Genomic DNA, 19,971 nt, shown 5'->3' on the forward strand with positions numbered 1-19,971 from the left:
GCTGATGTGGCATTTTTTAATGCCAAATAATATTTATTATTATTTTAATAGTCAAGTCAGCTTTTAGTGTGCCAATAGTGCACTCCGTTTTCCACGTGTGCATTTTCCATCTCTGATGTAATGGCAAGGACAAAAGCGAGACATGTTTATTCAGGATGTGAAAATAAAAGATAGGGACTAAAGTGTGAATCATGTGAAAATGTAAGGACGAAAATGTGGTTTTCGCCTAAAAAATTTAAACAAAATTTTTAGTGAATTTTCACCATTTTTATAGGTAAAAGCTCAAATAGTGTAAAACATTATAACTTGTTTAGACCCCCAATTTTAAACTTACAGCTAAATTGTTTTTACTCTAACTCAAGTAAGTGCGGAACAAAAGTAAATGAAGTGCAATAAACCAGATCTACACTAGTGCATAACTATAAGGAATAAACAATAAATGTAAGGCACAAAGAGTAAGGGAAGAGAGATGCAAACACAAGATAACATAGAAATGTGTTATCGAAGAGAAAACCAAAGTACTTGGTGAAAAACCTCTTCGCGGCCCTCCTAGCCAAAATCGATCCACTAGTGAATAAAGTTGGAGTACACAAATATCCAAAAGACCCTCCAAGCTTAATCTACTCAATGTACTTGAACCCTCCAAATTCCAGTTACCAACAGGCTTCACTGAGCCATGTCTTTACTAGTTATTTGGATCCCGCAATTTGCTCCAAATTGCATCCACTAATCGATGGCTTTTTCCAATACTTCCCACATGCACCAAAACTTCACTCAGCACTCAGATTGGGTGAGGTAAGTGTTTGGGTTAAGAACCTCTCAAGGATGTGTAATTGGAGAGGTAGTAGTAGAGGAAAACTTAAGAGAAATTTTGTAGATGATTGTGGGTTTACAATCTCTAACTCTCGAGTGTATTGCTAGGGTTTTCTCTCTCAAAAATTCCTTGGAAAAACTCCTTTCAATTTTGTGGGTAATGTGGACTTATATAGTGTTGGTAAAGAAATGCGAAAAACACACTTTAAAAGGTTCAAGCAGTGAGTTTCGTGAGTCACTCATGACTTGGCCTAAGTCGCGAAGTGACTCATGAAATCTAGCCCAGCATGAGACTATTCAGATTCCAACATGTGCTTCTTAAATGACCTTTTGCGGGGTGTCCACTCGCGAACCAGTCACGAATTCACATTTATCACAAATCTTCACCAAACTCTCACACTCAACCCTTACATTAAATCCCACAAAAATACAATCAAATTTGACACAGAATTAGAGTCAACAAAAACATAGTTGTAAATCACAACTTTACAACAAGGTTAATAGAAAATAATAAAGTATAAACAAGTGTAAAAAATTTGTGTTTAGTAATATTTCAAATAAAAGAAAATAGTCTAAAATAAAATCATTTTCAACATAAATTTATAAATTATATATTCACATATAAAAAGCATAATTTTCGAACTAGAAATAAAATTATCAAATAATAATAGATTAAGAGGGAGGTAATATGATAAATTGAAAAATTATAATTTAAACTCAAAATAAATAAAATATGAAATCCTAGCAGAATACACCAAAGGGACTCAGGTATCTAATATATATATATATATATATATATATATATATTCTTTTGTAAGTAGATAATTTTCTTTGTGTATGGCAATCCAAAAGTTAATGTGGTATAATCATGGTTTTAAAAACTGGTACAGTTAAAGAACTGAAAAAGCCCCAGTTCTTGGTTTTTGACTAACTATTGAGGTTTTTGTCGAAAAGAATTGGTGCCTGATTCCCAGTTGAATTGGCTAGTCTAGTCTAATTTTTTAAACCGTGGGTATAATATGCTAATATAGGATATTGCAGGTTTTTATTATGATAACAATAAGAGAGAAGCATATGGGGATTCAAATCTCGATTATTTATAAATGAGGGAAAGTAACTGAACTACAATAGCTCTTGGCATAAATACTTTATATTAAGTAGGTATAGTACATTAAAAAAAATGTGTACCGTAAAATGATCCTTGAAAGTAAATATGATACAAAACTTTTTTTTTTTTTTTTGAGAGAGAGAGTTTCAACTTATGGCGTCCGCTCCTGATGATAACTTTTTATCATCAGACCAAGACACCAATCAGTTTTTGGTGTAGGCAGGGATTGAACCTCAGATCTCTTATACAACCATTAGAGATTTTACCAATTGAGCTAACTGGAACTCACAAATATGATACGAAACTTAAATCAACATGTTGATTTAAAAAGAGAATAAAGAACACGTCAAAAGGACAAAGAGTTTAGACCTAGGCGAGCTTAAATCACGAGGGAATAATATCCACGAGATCTTGAGTTTGAAACCTCTTATTAGAATTTTGGGGCCATCTCTAAGAGATTTCCCCTTATAATAACCTGGTATGTGTGGGACTAAGGAACTGTATACATCCAGGGGAATAATTAGATACTCGAAGAGATTTGAATATTCTTATTACTAAAAAAAAAAAAAGAAAAAAAAAGGGAGCTAGGAGAGCTTCTTTAATAAATATATATATATATATATATATATTTTTTTTTTTTCATATCAGCTTTTATGCATGTTTGGTTTACTTATCACTTACGTCCACAATATTGCTACTAGAATTCAATTGTGAATTATCAAATTTTTTTTTTTTTTTTTTTGGTCTTTGAACAATGAGAAAAATTATCCTTATCAATTAGGAAGCTAGGAAGTCTTTGAATAGGAGTTGATAAACATTGTGCATCATGGTTTTTAAACTCGGACTGTTTATAGAACTGGTAAGAGGAGAGGTTCAAGGTTTTTAAGGTCGAACTGAGATTTGACCGAGGTTGAACCGCAATAATGTCATAATTACCTTATTAATTAATTAAATACAAATATTGATGTTATATTTATAAAATTAAATGATTTTGAAGCATATTTTAAAGAAATTTAATAAAAATAAAATAATAAAGCATGAAAAAATACTTTAAAAGTTATAATTAATTTTTGAAGTATAAAAGTATGAATGTATTTATATACTCCCTTTTAGAGATGGCCAATTAAAACATATAATATAATAAAATATTATGAATATTAGTTATAATATAAAATAAGAGTAGTAATGAAAGTTTATTTAATTTATTGGTATGAATTCTGTTAAGTTTACTTTAAGTATATTTAGTTTTCACTTAGAGCATCAAACACTCTAGTATAGCCTAGTGGTAAGACTCTAAAGCTAACCCAATTTAGTCGAAGTTCTAATCCCAGTAACTGCACTTTAATATTTTTTTCTAATTTATCAAGTAAGGTTGGACCATGATTGAACGCTACTGGTTCTACTTGAACCAGATGGTCCAACTGTGGGTCATGTGGTTCACGAGATTTGTTTGAAATCAGGTTCTGCTTGCTTAAAAAACCAAATTTCAATCCGATTTTCGATTAATTTGGTCAGACTAGCTGGCCCGGTCCGGGTTTGACTGTTACTTAAGTTGATCAAGTTTTTCTTTCAATTTGGAGCATGCAAGTCTTTTTCCATTTGGAGTATGTAATCCCATAAAAAAAATGGAGCATGTAAATTCATAAATGACTGAACACTTTGCACAATAATATCAATGAAAAAATTATAATATACGTTAGTTATTTGGGAGTTCTAGTTTTTCCTCAAAAAAATTATAATAGAAGTTAGTCATTTGACTAAAAAAGTTATAGGACCTAACTTTCTCTTTTTTTTAAAAAAAAAAAAGAAATTTATGAAATTTTTATTTATTTATGAAAGCACGTAACTTTCTAAATTAATAAGTTTATTGATGGTAAATTATAATGTCCTATACTATATGAACATGTTTTTTCTAAATATGAAACAAATGAAAACCATATAATTGAAACATTATACTCTCAGTCTCAATTTGTTTGTCTTTTATTCTATTTTGGAATGTCCCAAAATATTGTTATGTTTCTAAAAATAAAAGTTATTAATTTACTAATATTCATAGTATACCCCAACTTTATTTTTAAAACTATTTGAAAAGAAAACTAACAAATATTTAAAAAATCAATCTAATTGGAACACCTTTTTAGTTGCCTCATTAAGAATAAATCTTCTTAAAAAAAAAAACTGATAAATTTATTTAATGGTAGTTTTGTAAACTTATACATTTTTATAAGGTAGGCAATATAATAAATAATGTTTCCTTAAAAAATTTAACTTTTAAAAAAAAAAAAAAAAAAAAACAAAACAAAAGGGAACGAAAAGAATATAACTTTGGTTGCACAAAATACACAACTACTTATAAAAACCATCCATTTTTGGAACATTCCTGGTATATTATTCCTGGCTCTTTAGTACTGCTCGCCGTCTTCTTTTTCATTTTTTTTTTCCTTGGTCAGTGCTTCCTGCTTTTAAAGTTCAACCTTCAACGAACTAAAAATTGCGGACCAACTTTCAGTCAGACCTTGGAAATGTCAAGTCTTCACTTGGTTCAGTCCCCACCAGGAAATCAAGGGACTCACTCAGCCCAAACACGAGGCAACAAATGTACGCGACCGGAACCCCCAACAGCCTCGCCCTTTTTATTCATACCGCCCCCATGTGTATACTGACTCCTGCAAGCCATCACGTAAGCCCAACGAATAAGACAATCACTTTAATTAATAAACAAATCTATATTAAAAAACAATATACTACGAAAACCAGACATTCATCTGGTTTTCCAATCTAACATTGTGCTGTATTTAATTAATTAAGTCCAACTATACTCTATTGCCAACAGCCAGATTCAAATTCCTTGTAACTCATTTTTTTTTTTTTTTTGCTGAGACCTTTTAACTCAATTGATATGCTTTCAACATTGAGGATTTTGTTTCTCCCAAAAAAAAAAAAAAAATTGAGGATTTAAATTAAAATCAGTTCACACTGTAGATCTTTTCCCTTTTTCTCACATCTGCTAGAATATAGAGCTATAAATAGTGAGTTTAAATAAGAATGGATAACAGCTAAACAATTCAACAAATATGAAACTTGTTGTGCAAAATATTGTATTTATAGCATTAGGCTTTGAATTCCTACTTATAGCATTGAATTATAAACGGAAAAAAAAATTTCAAGGCACACACTATCTTATAAACTCTATGTGATGAATGATTATTGATAATAAAAATATAATGTTTGTAGTGAACCTAGTAAAAAAATCAATCAACTGTTGATAAAAATATTATAAAATAATTTATATATGTAGTAATACTAAAAATATATATATATATATATATATATATTAAACCATGATTTTTTTTTCTTGGATGAACTATTAAACTATGATTTGGGTCCTCTAGATCCGCAAAATAGTCCAAGATGCCCCAATCTCTTTTAGCTTTTCTACCCACCGCAATTGCAAACATCCCTGTACATAATAAATGATTAATAATTAAACCCAAAACCACTGCAACAGCATCAAAAACCACAGCCATAGCCAATAAATAAACCCATTAGCAAAAACCAAAACCTTCCCTACTTTCTTCGCTTTCCACCTTCACCCCCAACCAATCACACCTGAATTCTTCTCTTCACAGTCTCACGCCCATAGTTTTCCAAAACCAACTGGTTTTTTCTTTTCTCCAAAACCCCATTTTTGGCAACCATATATAAACACCAACAACATACCTCTTTACCTTCAAGCAAAACTCGATATTACCATAACAACAACAAAAAAAAAAGCCTTATCATTCTCATGGATACTGCAAATAACGTAGGCTCAGTAGCTACTCCAGCTCCAGTCCACCCAGCTTGCTCAATCGGGACACTGGGTCGGCACTTGGCTCGGCGGCTAGTAGAGATCGGCGTGAGAGACGTGTTCTCTGTGCCCGGTGACTTCAACCTCACACTTCTTGATCACCTCATAGCCGAGCCAAACCTCAACCTTGTTGGCTGCTGTAATGAGCTCAACGCTGGCTATGCTGCCGATGGCTACGCGCGCGCCAAGGGCGTTGGCGCGTGCGTAGTTACCTTCACCGTTGGTGGGCTTAGTGTCCTCAACGCTATTGCTGGAGCTTACAGTGAAAACTTGCCTGTGATTTGCATAGTTGGTGGGCCCAACTCCAACGATTATGGAACTAACCGGATCCTCCACCACACGATCGGGTTGCCTGACTTTTCTCAAGAGCTTAGGTGCTTTCAAACTGTCACTTGTAATCAGGTAAGACAAAGAGAAAGTCTGATCTTATAAAATTGTGAATGTAATTTTTAGGAAGTTTTTTGGATTAAAATTTTACTGGGTCATCTAAAGTAATGTGTCACTGATCACATGACCTCAATTTGTAAACTATGATCATGTTCGTTGTCACATTTGTCTATAAGCTTTTATTTTTAAGTTTGATGAGTTTAGGTGATGTTCAAGTTTGATGGGTGGTGTTTTATTTATGTGATGGATAATGTGGCAGGCAGTGGTGAATAACTTGGATGATGCGCACGAGCTGATAGACACGGCGATTTCGACTGCATTGAAGGAAAGCAAGCCGGTCTATATTAGTATCGGTTGTAATTTGCCAGGGATTCCTCATCCAACTTTTGGGAGGGATCCTGTGCCGTTCTTTCTAGCACCCAAGTATGGATCTCTCTCCCTCATATTCAGATTTTGGTTTTTGGAATTTTTGTGAATTTGATTAGTATTTCTTGAAATCTTGCGCCAAGATATGGCTCATCTAGAAGTTATGAGTTCCAGTAATTAAAAATATGTTTTATGTATTGGTTTTACTTAGTAAGTGTTATGGTAAAGTGCAATTGGTGGATCATGGTTCATGGATGAAGTGCATGCTAGGAACAGTGTGAATAATGTTGATCTCGATGTACAGTTGACACAATTGAAGTAAATAGTTGTATGACTGTAGAGTAACGAAAGAAGCATGCTTGCTAAGTTTTCTTTGTAAACTCAGGCATTTTAGTGTTTTAGTTGATGTTTAACTTCACATCTACAGAAACAGTTGGAACATATTTTGATGACAATGAACTTTCTTGACTAGTGTAAACTCAAAAGAATTTGTATTCGGCCAATCAAGCTGTTTATTTTCTACGTTGCTCAACATTCCCCTTATGTTTGGATGGGGGGGATGAGGCGAGGCTTGGACAGTAGAGCAGAGGAGAATGGAAGATGACTACAATGTACTAAATTTTAGTATATTCCAGCCACCTTCCCCCTCTCCTTTCCTTCCATTCCAAACATTCCCTATATTTTTAGCAGATCAATCCCATTTTATTACTCATGGCAACATTTGATATTTTGAATAGATATACTTTCCAGCCAAATAGGAAGTGATGAACTCAAATCAAAACCAAGTTATCATATTTGACAATGTTAAAGATATATTAGCCTATTAGCATAGGTCCAAGTCTAATTCTACTTTGTGTGCAAGCCAAGTCTCCTACTTGTATTAGAAGTCTATTAGTCTAGGGTTTAGTCTACTATATATACACATGTTATAATTCATTGTAACACAGGATTTGTATTACACTATATTATATTATTGATATAGCCCTTTAGGGTTTCCTCCGTGGATGTAGGCCGTTAGGCTGAACCATGTAACCCTCGTGTGTTACTCTATTTTATACTTTATGCTTTTGCTTCCGCATCCATACTAGCATATTCAACATGGTGTATCAATGCTAATATTTAACATGGTATCAGAGCCACCTTCCTGTGGCCATGGTTTTCTGTCCTTACGGTATACTTAAAAGCAATCTTTGTCTTCCTCGGTGTTTTTTTTTTCGCTGTGTTCATCTTCTTTAGTTTCCTACTACTACCGTCAAAACTCTCCGGTATAGTCAAGCCACTGTTAGAAGTTGCATCAACACTGCAAGACCATTGCCTTCCTTAAACTACCGTCACAGAGCCAAACTTCATTCAAGAGATCTTCTCAACCTTATCAAATCTCAAGATTTTATCAAGCTTCCATCTTGAGTTTGAGAGGGGATGTTAAAGATATATTAGTCCATTAACATAGGCCCAAGTCTAATTCTACTTTGTGTGCAAGCCAAGTCTCCTACTTGTATTAAAAGTCTATTAGTCTAGGGTTTAGTCTACTATATATACACATGTTATAATTCATTGTAACACAGGATTTGTATTACACTATATTATATTATTGATATAGCCCTTTAAGGTTTCCTCCATGGATGTAGGCCGTTAGGCTGAACCACGTAACCCTCGTGTGTTACTGTGTTTTATACTTTATGTGTTTTATACTTTATGCTTTTGCTTCCGCATCCATACTAGCATATTCAACATGGTGTATCAATGCTAATATTTAACAGACAATTTTGATAATATTGGTTTCACATGATGTAACCATGAATCGTAGGTTTTTTTTTTTTTTTTTTTTCTTCGTGTAATGCTTGTGTCTGTCATTGCTTATAAAGTTTCAAAAGGGTAGAAGTTCTGAGGTAGGATTTAATTGCTTTAAATAATTGGAAGTAATATCTACGATAATCTTAGTGGCCACCCTTTTTAAACAGGATAAGCAATCAATTAGGATTAGAAGCAGCTGTGGAAGCGGCCGCTGAGTTTTTGAACAAAGCTGTGAAGCCTGTGCTTGTGGGTGGCCCCAAGTTAAGGGTAGCGAAGGCACAAAAGGCCTTTGTTGAACTTGCTGATGCCAGTGAATATCCAGTAGCAGTTATGCCCTCAGCAAAGGGACTGGTGCCAGAGCACCATCCTCACTTCATTGGAACGTATTGGGGTGCTATCAGCACCAGCTTCGTTGGGGAGATTGTGGAGTCTGCTGATGCTTATGTCTTTGCTGGCCCCATCTTTAATGATTACAGCTCTGTTGGTTACTCCTTGCTGATCAAGAAGGAGAAAGCAATTATAGTGCAGCCTAATCGCGTGACTATAGCCAATGGTCTATCTTTTGGCTGGGTTTTCATGGCTGATTTCTTGAGTGCATTGGCTAAAAGGCTAAAGAAGAACTGCACAGCTCATGAGAACTACAGCCGGATCTATGTTCCGTCAGGAATCCCTTTAAAATGTGAGAAAGATGAGCCTCTTAGAGTTAATGTTCTCTTCAAACACATTCAGGTAAGACACAAGAAACACTATCTAGAGCCATTCATTTTAGTCTTTAGACTGTTAAGGGTTGTGAAATGAAATCTCATTCAAGATATTATGTTGTAAACTAAGAGTTCTATTCATTGAATTTCTAATATTGTTTGGTAGCATATGCCTGGCATTTTTTCGCCATTAATTTTTTTCCCCAATTCTTGGGATTGTTAGATTGTGTCCTGGTCCTTCAAACTTCTACCTTCTTATCATTTCTTCTTTCTCTAAATCATCCCCATAGAGGAAGTGTTTTAAGTCTTTATTATGATATCTTTGGTTTGTAATTAGAAACACAGCACAATTAAATAAATCTTATGTAACACACAATTTCTTATCCTGTGTCTTTGTTCATGGATTTGCCATTTTTGGTTAATTCATCTATTGATTAAACAGGACATGTTAAGTGGAGACAGTGCTGTAATTGCCGAAACTGGGGACTCATGGTTCAACTGTCAGAAGCTCCGCCTCCCTGAGAACTGCGGGTAAGCCAGGGTCTCGATTAAACACTTTACTCCTTGATGATTGAATACAATATTTTTATCAGCCGGAAGGGTGCCAATGTTTTATATGGATTGCATTTAGGTATGAATTCCAGATGCAGTATGGATCTATTGGCTGGTCAGTAGGTGCCACTCTTGGATATGCACAGGCTGCTAAAGATAAGCGTGTGATTGCTTGCATTGGTGATGGTAGTTTTCAGGTTAGTTATAATTTTGATATGAAATATTATAACAGGAGATAGGGATCAGGGACTTGGACCCTATTCACTGCCCCTGTTCCTGCCAAGCAAATCTTTCACTGTCCTTGCTCCATCCCTGCTTTGGGACTTTGTGGAGATACCTGGCCTCCTCTGTTAACGCATTGCTAAACCTTGCTATGGGATTTCTATGTTTTGGAATATCAAGCATGTGATCAAACAATTTCCACTTTATTTAGGTTACCGCTCAGGACATTTCAACAATGATTCGATGTGGACAAAGGACCATTATATTTCTGATCAATAATGGAGGTTATACAATTGAAGTAGAGATTCATGATGGCCCATACAATGTGATTAAGAACTGGGACTACACTGCCCTTGTTGATGCCATCCACAATGGCGAAGGCAAATGCTGGACTGCCAAGGTTAGTATTCGTGAAATCGAGTTCTAACGACTGTCTGAAAACCATGATCACATGCTTTATTTGATTTTTACTTTTACTTTTAAGCTTCTAGCGATTATAACTGGTTTTGTTCTCATTTGTTTCGTTCTTACCACAAATTTTCTTGTTGAGCGTGCATTTTCAAAAGTATTCCTCCATTCTGCTCTGTCATTCATTCCTGAACTTATTCCAGATAACTTAAGAGTCACATGATTCCCAAATTCAAATCTTCAAGGACCTAAGTAGTATATATTATTTAAATATTGAAGCTCATGACCAAAACAGATTGACTAATCCTAGAGGACTCAAAACGTCCCAGTCAGAGTCAAAAAGATTGCAGAGCATTTGCTTGTAGTTTCTCTCATTTAGATATTTAAAAGATGCATTCTGGAACTTGAATCTTATAGCAATACATCATTTTGCTCCTGAAGTGTATTGATAGATTCAGTTGATAAAATACAGGTACGTAAAGAGGACGAACTGACAGAAGCGATTGCAACAGCAACAGGCGCACAAAAGGATTCTTTATGTTTCATCGAAGTATTTGTGCACAAGGATGACACCAGCAAAGAGCTGCTGGAATGGGGATCCCGAGTTTCTGCTGCTAATGGCCGTCCTCCAAATCCTCAATAATTTCAGATTGGCCTTACTACGAGTCCTTTTTGCAGAACTGAAATCGGTATTATGAGGCTCTAATCCAGAACTATAAATTAATAAGAGAAGATAGTCTTGCTTGGGTTGCAAGGCATCTATACCAATCCTGTTGCCGCATCCTCCTTTTTGTTGTAAAAATAAAGTTTAATTGCTGTATGTTAGCATTGGACCTTTAAGAGCTTTTGTAAATGACAGAGTGTAACAATCTTGATGATGAATGTGCATGTATAATATTGATGGTGCATGTTGTGGGAGTAGTTCCTTTTGGTTTCTATTGGTCCGCCCTTGATACGTGGCCCTTGGATTGTGGGTAACTTGGTATTTAGGCTTTTTCGAGGGAGGGTGGTTGAGTCTGTACTCCTGCAGAATGGGCCTAGGCATCCATCTCTGCCACTACCAATCAATCGCCAAACTTGTAACCTCAAAAGCCCATGTCAGCCCTTTTTTAAATGAAGTGTCAAAATGAGCAAAAGAAAAGGCAGATTTTTAGTAATTATCTTGCGAAATAAAATAGCAAGGAAACAAAAAGGATTGATTCTTTTTTGTGTTTAACCTGCTGTGAGCTTGCTTTTCAGCTCTAACAGACTCCGGATTATCGAAAGAAACCCAAGTCTGCTGGGCCTAGGATTGACTTTCGAGTAGCCTTTTGTTAAGCTCTCGTGAAGAGCGAAGCTCCTTCGGGCTGGGTTTGCTCAAAAGAAGATGGGAGGGGTTCGGCTTGGACCCGGTAGGGTGCTGTGCACTGGATCCGGTAAGATTCTGTCATGTGTCTGGAAATTGACATGCAGCAGCATCTCATTGGGCCAGTTTATTGGGCCTAAGCCTCTACCTGGAGATAGTTTATATATATATATATATATATATATATATATTAAAAAAACTAAGTTGGGTTCAAGTTCCATGCAATGTAATTCTTGTTAAGTTATACATTTTTTTTATACCATAGATTACTAAGAAATCTAACAGTTAAAGAAATCTATAGTCTGGATGTTCTGCACAATATGTGTGTTCATTATTAGTTATTTTATTATACTCGTGTTATAATGTTTGGAAAATTAATTTCGGTTATGTATTATATGTCACTAAAATAATGAAGAAAAAAATTGCAATACAATATATCCATAAATAATCATAATTAATTAGGTCCTAAATATGCCACTACATGCCTGTTGAATTTTTTTATTATCAAGCATACGTGTATATTTGGTTCCTACATTTGATATATGCGTATATCTAGCTGGGATAGAACCTGAATTGAGACAAGAAAGTACAGCACAAGACACGTCATCACCAATGGAATCCCAAAAGTGTTGATAGAAGATGAAAGGGAATGCCATCTGGACCCTGCGCTTTCAAAGGTGTCATATGTTTTAGAGCCATATCCACCTCTTGCTTCACAAAAGGTTTCACCAAATCCGCATTCATTGAATTTGGTTGAGAAATAGTGACCAACACTTCCTCCAACTGATTCGGATTTGAGGTTGAGAAAAGCTCACTGTAGTAGTCAATAAACAATTGAGCAATTCGGTCATCACCTTCAACCCACTCCCCATTTGGATTTCTTAGGCATTTGATGCAATTTTTCCTACACCTCTGAGAAGCTTTGCCATGAAAGTAACGTGTATTTTGGTCCCCTTTTTTAAGCCAATGCAGCTTTGAGCGTTGCTGCCAAAGCTTCTCTTCCTTGGTAAGGAGTTCTCTCAATTCTACCTTCAAAACATGCAACTGGTCACTAATTCCACTTCTTACCGCTTCCCCTTCCGCCACTTTGATCTTCTTTTTCTTTTCAACTAGAGCCCGAGAGATATTACCAAAAGAAACCCTACTCCAATCTTTCAATTTCCTCTGATAGTTGTTCACATTAGCCTCAATCACTGACATCGGATTAGAAGAAAAAAAAAAGGGCTCTCCTAAGTTGCTTCCACTGTAGTACGACAAGACTCATCATTCAACCATACTTGTTCAAACCTTCAAGGTCTTTGATTTCGGATTGGCAGCCCCTCCATATGAATACTTAAAGGGTTATGATCCGAGAAAACCGTATCAAGATGAGTTACTAAATAACCCAGAAACAGAGAAATCCATTCATGATTAGCTACAGCTCTGTCAAGGCGCTCCCATACCGTAACACCACCTGTCAATCTTTTACACCAAGTGAATTTTTGTCCAATAAACCCCAAGTCGGCAAAACCACATTCATCTAATGTTTCATGGAAATCCCTCATCTGAATCTCTGATCTTGCTTTACCACCTTTCTTTTCATGAGACCTTAAAATCTCGTTAAAATCACCCGCACATAACCATGGCAAAGAAAATCTTCGGTTAGGATTTTTTAGAATAGCCCTAGATTCGTGGTGCTTATGAGTCTCGAGGTTGCCCTAGAAACCCATAAATCTCCAAGAGTTTTCCTTACCCGAATTAATCACTGCATTAATATGGTTGAGTGAAGAAGAGACCACCTTAACATCAAAATCAGACCTCCACAGAAGAGCTAGTCTACCTCCCTGGTTTATTTTTGAAACAACAAACTTCTGGTCACAAACAAAATTCTGCAAAAGAGACTTTAGCCTAGCTTCATCCAGCCATGTCTCAGCCAAGAACACAACTACAGGATCTTGTGCCCGGACAAAATTCCCGAGCTCTCGAATTGTCTATGGGTTCCCAAGCCCATGACAATTCCAAACTAGGACACTTATGGCTCCTGGTAGGACTGGATATCAGTCTTTGCCAATAGAATAGTACTTCCTGACTCCACCTGAGAAATCAAACGTCTTTTACAAGGTAACTCATTCGAATCATGAAGTAGAGAAAAAGGCCGTTTTGAGGAAGAGTGTGTAGCTTGAGAGAAAGCAGCCTCATGACTAGGGCGAGGAATTCTTTTCCAGGTACTCGGGTGGGGCACAAAGATATCAATCAAGATTGGAACATCAGTCAACGTAGAATTCTGGAACTGGATGGAAACAAGATGCTTAAGTGAATCATGTGCTTGGGGGGTGAGGGATGGAGCACCACGGACTGTATGACTACATTGAGAAGCCCCCATCACACTGATGTGACCAGGAGAATCGAATTTAAAAATCTCCGTATCAATCTCCTTTAATGTGTCCAAATATACATCCCTGACATTACTAGGATTCTGATCCGTTGGGATTACCAAATCTAACTGGGATATTGCCTCTGAAATACTAGGAATAGATTTTTGTGGTTCATCATGCATAACTCCCTCCATGCCAGCTGGGGAATTTGAAATTGAAACAGACACTGCATTAATGATCCTCTCCTGTTGCGCCTTTTCCTTATCAGGTTGCTCCATTGGCGCCTCTGAGTTAACACCCTCCTCCACCACTGATTCAACCACCAGGGCTTGTGAAAGTTTATTCTGCCTCGAGTACCGATCCTCACAGTACCCCGGAACATAGATGACATCTTTACTGGCAGAGGTGTATGGTGCGGCTCTTAAGCATGACCCAAATTGTTGATTTTCAGCCTTAAGAGTACCCTTACTGTTAATCCATAAATCACAGTTTTTGTCGTCGTGGCTTAAACGACCACACCAGTAACACAAATTCGGAAGGCGCTTATACTTGAAAGAGACCCAAGACTTACCCCCTCCTTCAAGAGTAATAACACGACCTCGACACAACGGCAAGTTTAAGTAGAGAGTTACTCGAACCCTCAAGAACTGACCCCCATCATCATCAACAGCCCCAGAGGATTTTTTCACTTCACCAATAATATCACATAAAATTCGGCCATATGCTTCGTCATGTACTTGTAAGGTATGTCGTGAACCTGCACCCAAAACGTAGCCTTATTAAAGATTAATTCATGAGCAAGGGATTCACCATCATACCTTTGAATAACGACTAAGTATTTTTCAAAACTCCAGGGCTAATTTTTGATAATATGTTCCACATCAGGAAGATTATTGAAGACAAATAGGCATTTGTGGTCTCCAATACACCTAATCTTGAAGCCGTTTGTTGACCTCCACAATTGCTTGAACGTTCTAGCCATCACCTCCATTAGCAAGAAATGTGGAGTTAGAAATTTGGCAGCCAACATGTACTCCCCTGTACGATGATCAGCCCACATAGTATACCCAGTTTGTTCTTTTTCGGACAAAGACAGGTTATCCCAAATGGTTGCTAGATCTTCCATGATGAGAAAAGAGGTGCGGAAAAAGAAGAGAGGAAAAAATTGTTTCCCAAATACCCCAGAAAAGAAAAACCCACTAGTCTCGAAACACCCATAGTGACCCGAGAAAGAAGACAAAGAGAAGCCAAGAAAAAAAAAAATAGCACACAAAGATTAAACAAGAGAAGAAACAAAACACTCCTTACTACCGTAACCATGATGAGAAAAGAGGTGCGGAAAAAGAAGAGAGGAAAAAACTGTTTCCCAAATACCCCAGAAAAGAAAAACCCACTAGTCTCGAAACACCCATAGTGACCCGAGAAAGAAGACAAAGAGAAGTCAAGAAAAAAAAAAAACAGCACACAAAGATTAAACAAGAGAAGAAACAAAACACTCCTTACTACCGTAAGGGACAAAACTCTTCTACTGCCTAAAGGGAGAATGGGGGACCATCCTTCCTAAGAGAGAGAGAGACTAGGAGAAATTATTAGTTACTGAATGAGATATTTTTGGCCTACAAAAAAGTTTAGATCAAACAGGGAATCATGTGTTATATATATATATATATATATATATATATGAGTTTTACTAATGTATACCCTAAGGATATGTGGTTTAGTAAACCATTTAAGAAATTTTTTTTGAAGAAAATGAAAAAATAACTACTAATTTGACAACTTCTTTTATAGTGTCGTCCCTCCCTCCTTTCATTCTTACTTGGTTGCACTTTTCCTGAATACTTGGGACTGTGAGTAGAAAGTGACTGTGTTTTTGAGAGGAAAAATTTTCATTTATTTGTTTTGAAGAAGGGGGCCAATCCATGGCACACTTTAGAGGTTGTTGACTTTAGTAAGGACAAAGGCATAGTTGAGGTAACTTATCTTGGTGACAAACTTGGGAAACCAATTATAAGCTAGGTTTCTACTTAAATTATCCATTGCTTTTTAATTTTTCTACTTTTAAAAATAAGTTAGTTTCTTACTCCTTTCTTCTTCTTCTTCTTCTTCATTTTTTTTTTTTTTTTTGGTCTAACATTACACAAACTAGTGTGTAACTCTATGCATAGTGTTAGTTTACACTTTTTAAAACCATATATTTTTAAAAATGTAATAGTTTCTTATTTTATATATATATATGATTTAAATTTTAATTGGTTTTAGACTCAGGTTTTTGCATCCAATAATTCACTTTCCACAAAAATAAAAAACTTAGATGGACACGTGGCGAAAAATTGGATTCCAATTGAAATCCATTTTAAAATCTAATTAAATTTGGAATCTTCGATTTTTACACTCAATAATTCACTTAGCACAAAATTAAAAATTAAATAAGACACATGGTGCAAAATTAAGAATCTAACTAAAATCTAATTGGATTTTCTCTCAGCTTTAACTATTAATATATACTAGTTTGTAACCCCATGCATATGCATGGATATATTTAAAAGATATACATTAAAATGCATAGTATAATAATCTTACATATATAATTTAAATATTATTGATAGTCATTCTTATATATTTTTTAACTCTTTAAAAAGTCTTGTAAGAATGTTATTAGGTAGAAAATGTAAATTTTTCATTTTTTAAATATTTTTATATTCATTAATTCTAGACTCTTTGGTTTTTTTATACAGTAACTCACTTGAATGGATATTTATGATATGGTCTTACATTTAATTCCAAAATTAAGAAATAAAACTCTCTCTAAAAATAAATAATTTAGGACACATGGCGAAAAATTGGACCTCAATTGTAGAATCTAATTGTATTTTCTCTAAGTTTTACTTATTAATATATATATATATATATATTAAATTTTTGTGCAAATGAATTGTTTTTAGGTATAAAAAAAAGGCTCATAAATATAAAATAATTCAAACTCTCTCTTCCTCTAAATTTTTTTTTTTTTGAAAATTCTCTTCCTCTAATTTTATATATAGTGTTAGATATATGATTATGTTTTTTTTATAATTTATTTATATTGGACTTATCGTTTTCTACTCTAAATTAACTCATTTGGCACAAAAGTTAAAAAAATTTCGATTAGATGGAACACACGCTGTAAAATTAAACTCTAATTGAAATCCAATTTTTACACTGAGCTAACTTGATTCAAAATTTTAAAATTTTTTATTAGATTGCACACGTAGTGTAAAAATAGATTCCAATTTAAAATCTAATTGGATTTTCTCTCATCTTTACTTATATACATACATACATATATATATATATATATATATAGATGACTTATAAACTTGAATTGTTTTTAGTTCTACACACAAAAAAAAAAAAAGACTCATAAATATAAAATCATTCAAAAATTAAGTTTTTTATGGTTTACTTATATTGGACTCCTCATTTTTTACACTAAATTAACTCATTTAGTACAAAAATTAAAAACATAGATTAGATGGGATACATGTCGTAAAATTAAGTTCTAATTGAAATCCAATTTTTACATTGAATTAACTCACTTGGCACAAAAATTTTAAAAATTAAATTAGATGGACAAGTGGCGCAAATTAAACTCTAATTGAATTCCAATTTGAAATCTAATTGGATTTTCTCTCAGTTTTACCTATTATTATATATATAGATTAGCTTGTAACTTCATGCATATGCATGAATACACTTAAAAATATACAATAAGATGCATAATATAATTCCTATATATATATAATTGAAATACTATTGATAGTCATTTTTATATTTTGTTAACTCTTTAAAAAATTTTGTAAGGATATTATTAGGTATAAAATGTAAATTGTCCATTTTTTATTATTATTGTGAAGTTTTTTATTTATTTATTTTTATTTTTACAATTCATTTATTCTAGTCTCTTTGGTTTTTGTACTTAATAATTCACTTGAATGAATATTTATGATATGGTTCCACATATGATTCTAAAATTAAAAAATAAAACTCTTTGAGAATAAATAATTTAGGACACATAGTGCAAAATTAGAACTTTAATTTGGAATTCTAATTTGAGTTTCTCTCAGTTTCACCTATTATATATATATATATATATATATATATAATTTAAATATTATTGATAGTCATTCTTATATTTTTTAACTCTTTAAAAAGTCTTGTAAGAATATTATTAGATTTAAAATGTAAACGGTTCATGTTTATTTATTACTTCTTAATTTTTGTTATTGTGAAGCACTTTTATTTATTTATTTATTTTTTTTTACGATTCATTTATTCTAGACTCTTTGATTTTTGTATTCAATAACTTACTTGGATGAAAATTTATGATTCTAAAATTAGGAAATAAAACTATGTTTAAAAATAAATAATTTAGGACATATGATACAAAATTGGACTCCAATTTGAAATTTTAATTGAACTTTCTCTTATATATATATATATATATATATATATATAGACTAGCATGTATCCCATGCAAACGCATGGATGCATTTAAAATTAAGCAAAATTTTTATTATAAAAATATAAATAATTAGTCAAATTATTAAAAAAAAATTAACATGTAACACATGCATTCGTATAGATACTGTAAGGACTTAATTTGTAACGACCTCAAAATGATATTGGATTCGCACATTAAGGGCCCAAATAATAAAATTTGTAGAGCGTGGATGTTCAAGAACTAGATTAACTTCTTTAAAAGTAAAAAGATTACACCTCACGTTTAGAGATGGATTAGAGCTGATATAACAATCTGTTTTTCTTTGAAACAAATACAGTTCTGTGGTTTTTAAGCTTTTCTCCCTAAGTGTTCTCTTTGTTTTCTTTTTTATGTTTTGATCCTCTTCTGCATGCTTTTCTTTCATGTTATATACCGCCCTCTTCATTTCATCTTCACCACACACGTGTAGGTTGGGTTCAGGGGATCTCTTTCTGTCCCATCTAACACCTTCTGGAACCTCCTTCTAGTAGCTGTAAGACTGCTTCATCACTGTTCAGGCATCACTTCCACATTAATGTGGCCAGAGAATTGGTTGAGAGGCAATTAATGCGGAGGTAGCTGTTGCCATAGATATTTGTTTGCCTTCTCTCTCTCTTACCTTTGGTCCCTTATCCTACCTTTAGTGGTGACGTAGGTCCGAAGTATGTTCATAACACGATAGCGTCCTGATCGTCCTCGGACTCATATCGCCGAGAAGGATTTTGTTCTCGGACGAATACTAAACTCACCTTTTGTGGTATTCACTCTTCCTTTCGTTTAGCTACCCCAACAACCCAATATGGGCCTCCTCAGACGGATTTACGTTATCGGATGGGCCACAGGCCCAATTAACTTGACTTTAATAATTTCAGTGACTATCCGGCCCCCACAGATACATTTAAAATTAAACACAATTTTTATCATAAAAATATAAATAATCAGTAATTTTTTTAAAAGTAAGCATAATTAGTCACATATTAAAATTCTTGTCTAAATTTAATACTACTTATGATAATTTTTTTTTAATTTTTAATAAGATAGAACGTGTGGTGATTTTTATTGAGTATATGTGATTTTTTTAAAAAAAAAAAATTTATAGTTCATTAATATTAAATTCTTAGTATTTTGCACTTATTAACTCATTTAGCACAAAGATTAAAAAAACTTAAATAGATAATTATGGTGTGATCCTTACATAAATTTAGACATATAGCGCAAAATTAGATTCTAAATTCAAATTTTAATTGAACTTTCTTTAAACTATATATATATATATATATTCTCAAAAATTAACTCATAAAGAACATGATATGCATGTGTGTTTGCCACTAGCTTATAAGTCAGTATTTTGCTTTTTAACTTTTATGTGCAGCTTTTTAAAATTTCTGTTTTTCTAACCTCTTTTAATCACCTTTTTAAAATATGAGTATAATTTAGGAGACTTTCGACCAAAAATTAAATAAATTATTCCTAATCAGACAAGCATGCTATAGTTGATGCCTTGGGATGCACTTCCCCCGGTAGACGCAGCGACAAATGGGGTGAGGCA

At 34.0% G+C, this 19,971-nt stretch overlaps 2 protein-coding genes across 2 annotated transcripts; one reads left to right on the plus strand and one right to left on the minus strand.

Annotated features, from left to right (window-relative positions):
* The first annotated feature begins 5,333 nt into the window (after nt 1–5,333).
* Nucleotides 5,334–11,139, plus strand: LOC115991799 (pyruvate decarboxylase 1). The gene is made up of 7 exons (XM_031115726.1): nt 5,334–6,173; nt 6,418–6,581; nt 8,486–9,047; nt 9,462–9,550; nt 9,651–9,768; nt 10,005–10,193; nt 10,674–11,139. The coding sequence occupies exons 1-7, from the start codon at nt 5,709–5,711 to the stop codon at nt 10,842–10,844; spliced, it is 1,758 nt and encodes a 585-aa protein (XP_030971586.1). The 5' UTR covers nt 5,334–5,708; the 3' UTR covers nt 10,845–11,139.
* Nucleotides 11,140–12,152: 1,013 nt separating this feature from the next.
* On the minus strand, nt 12,153–12,746 carry LOC115990543. The gene has a single exon (XM_031114366.1). It carries the CDS (start codon nt 12,744–12,746, stop codon nt 12,153–12,155), a length of 594 nt encoding a protein of 197 aa, XP_030970226.1.
* Between the last annotated feature and the right edge of the window lie 7,225 nt (nt 12,747–19,971).

The sequence above is a fragment of the Quercus lobata genome, chromosome 5, assembly GCF_001633185.2.
Source record: "Quercus lobata isolate SW786 chromosome 5, ValleyOak3.0 Primary Assembly, whole genome shotgun sequence".
Classification (NCBI taxonomy): Eukaryota; Viridiplantae; Streptophyta; class Magnoliopsida; order Fagales; family Fagaceae; genus Quercus; species Quercus lobata.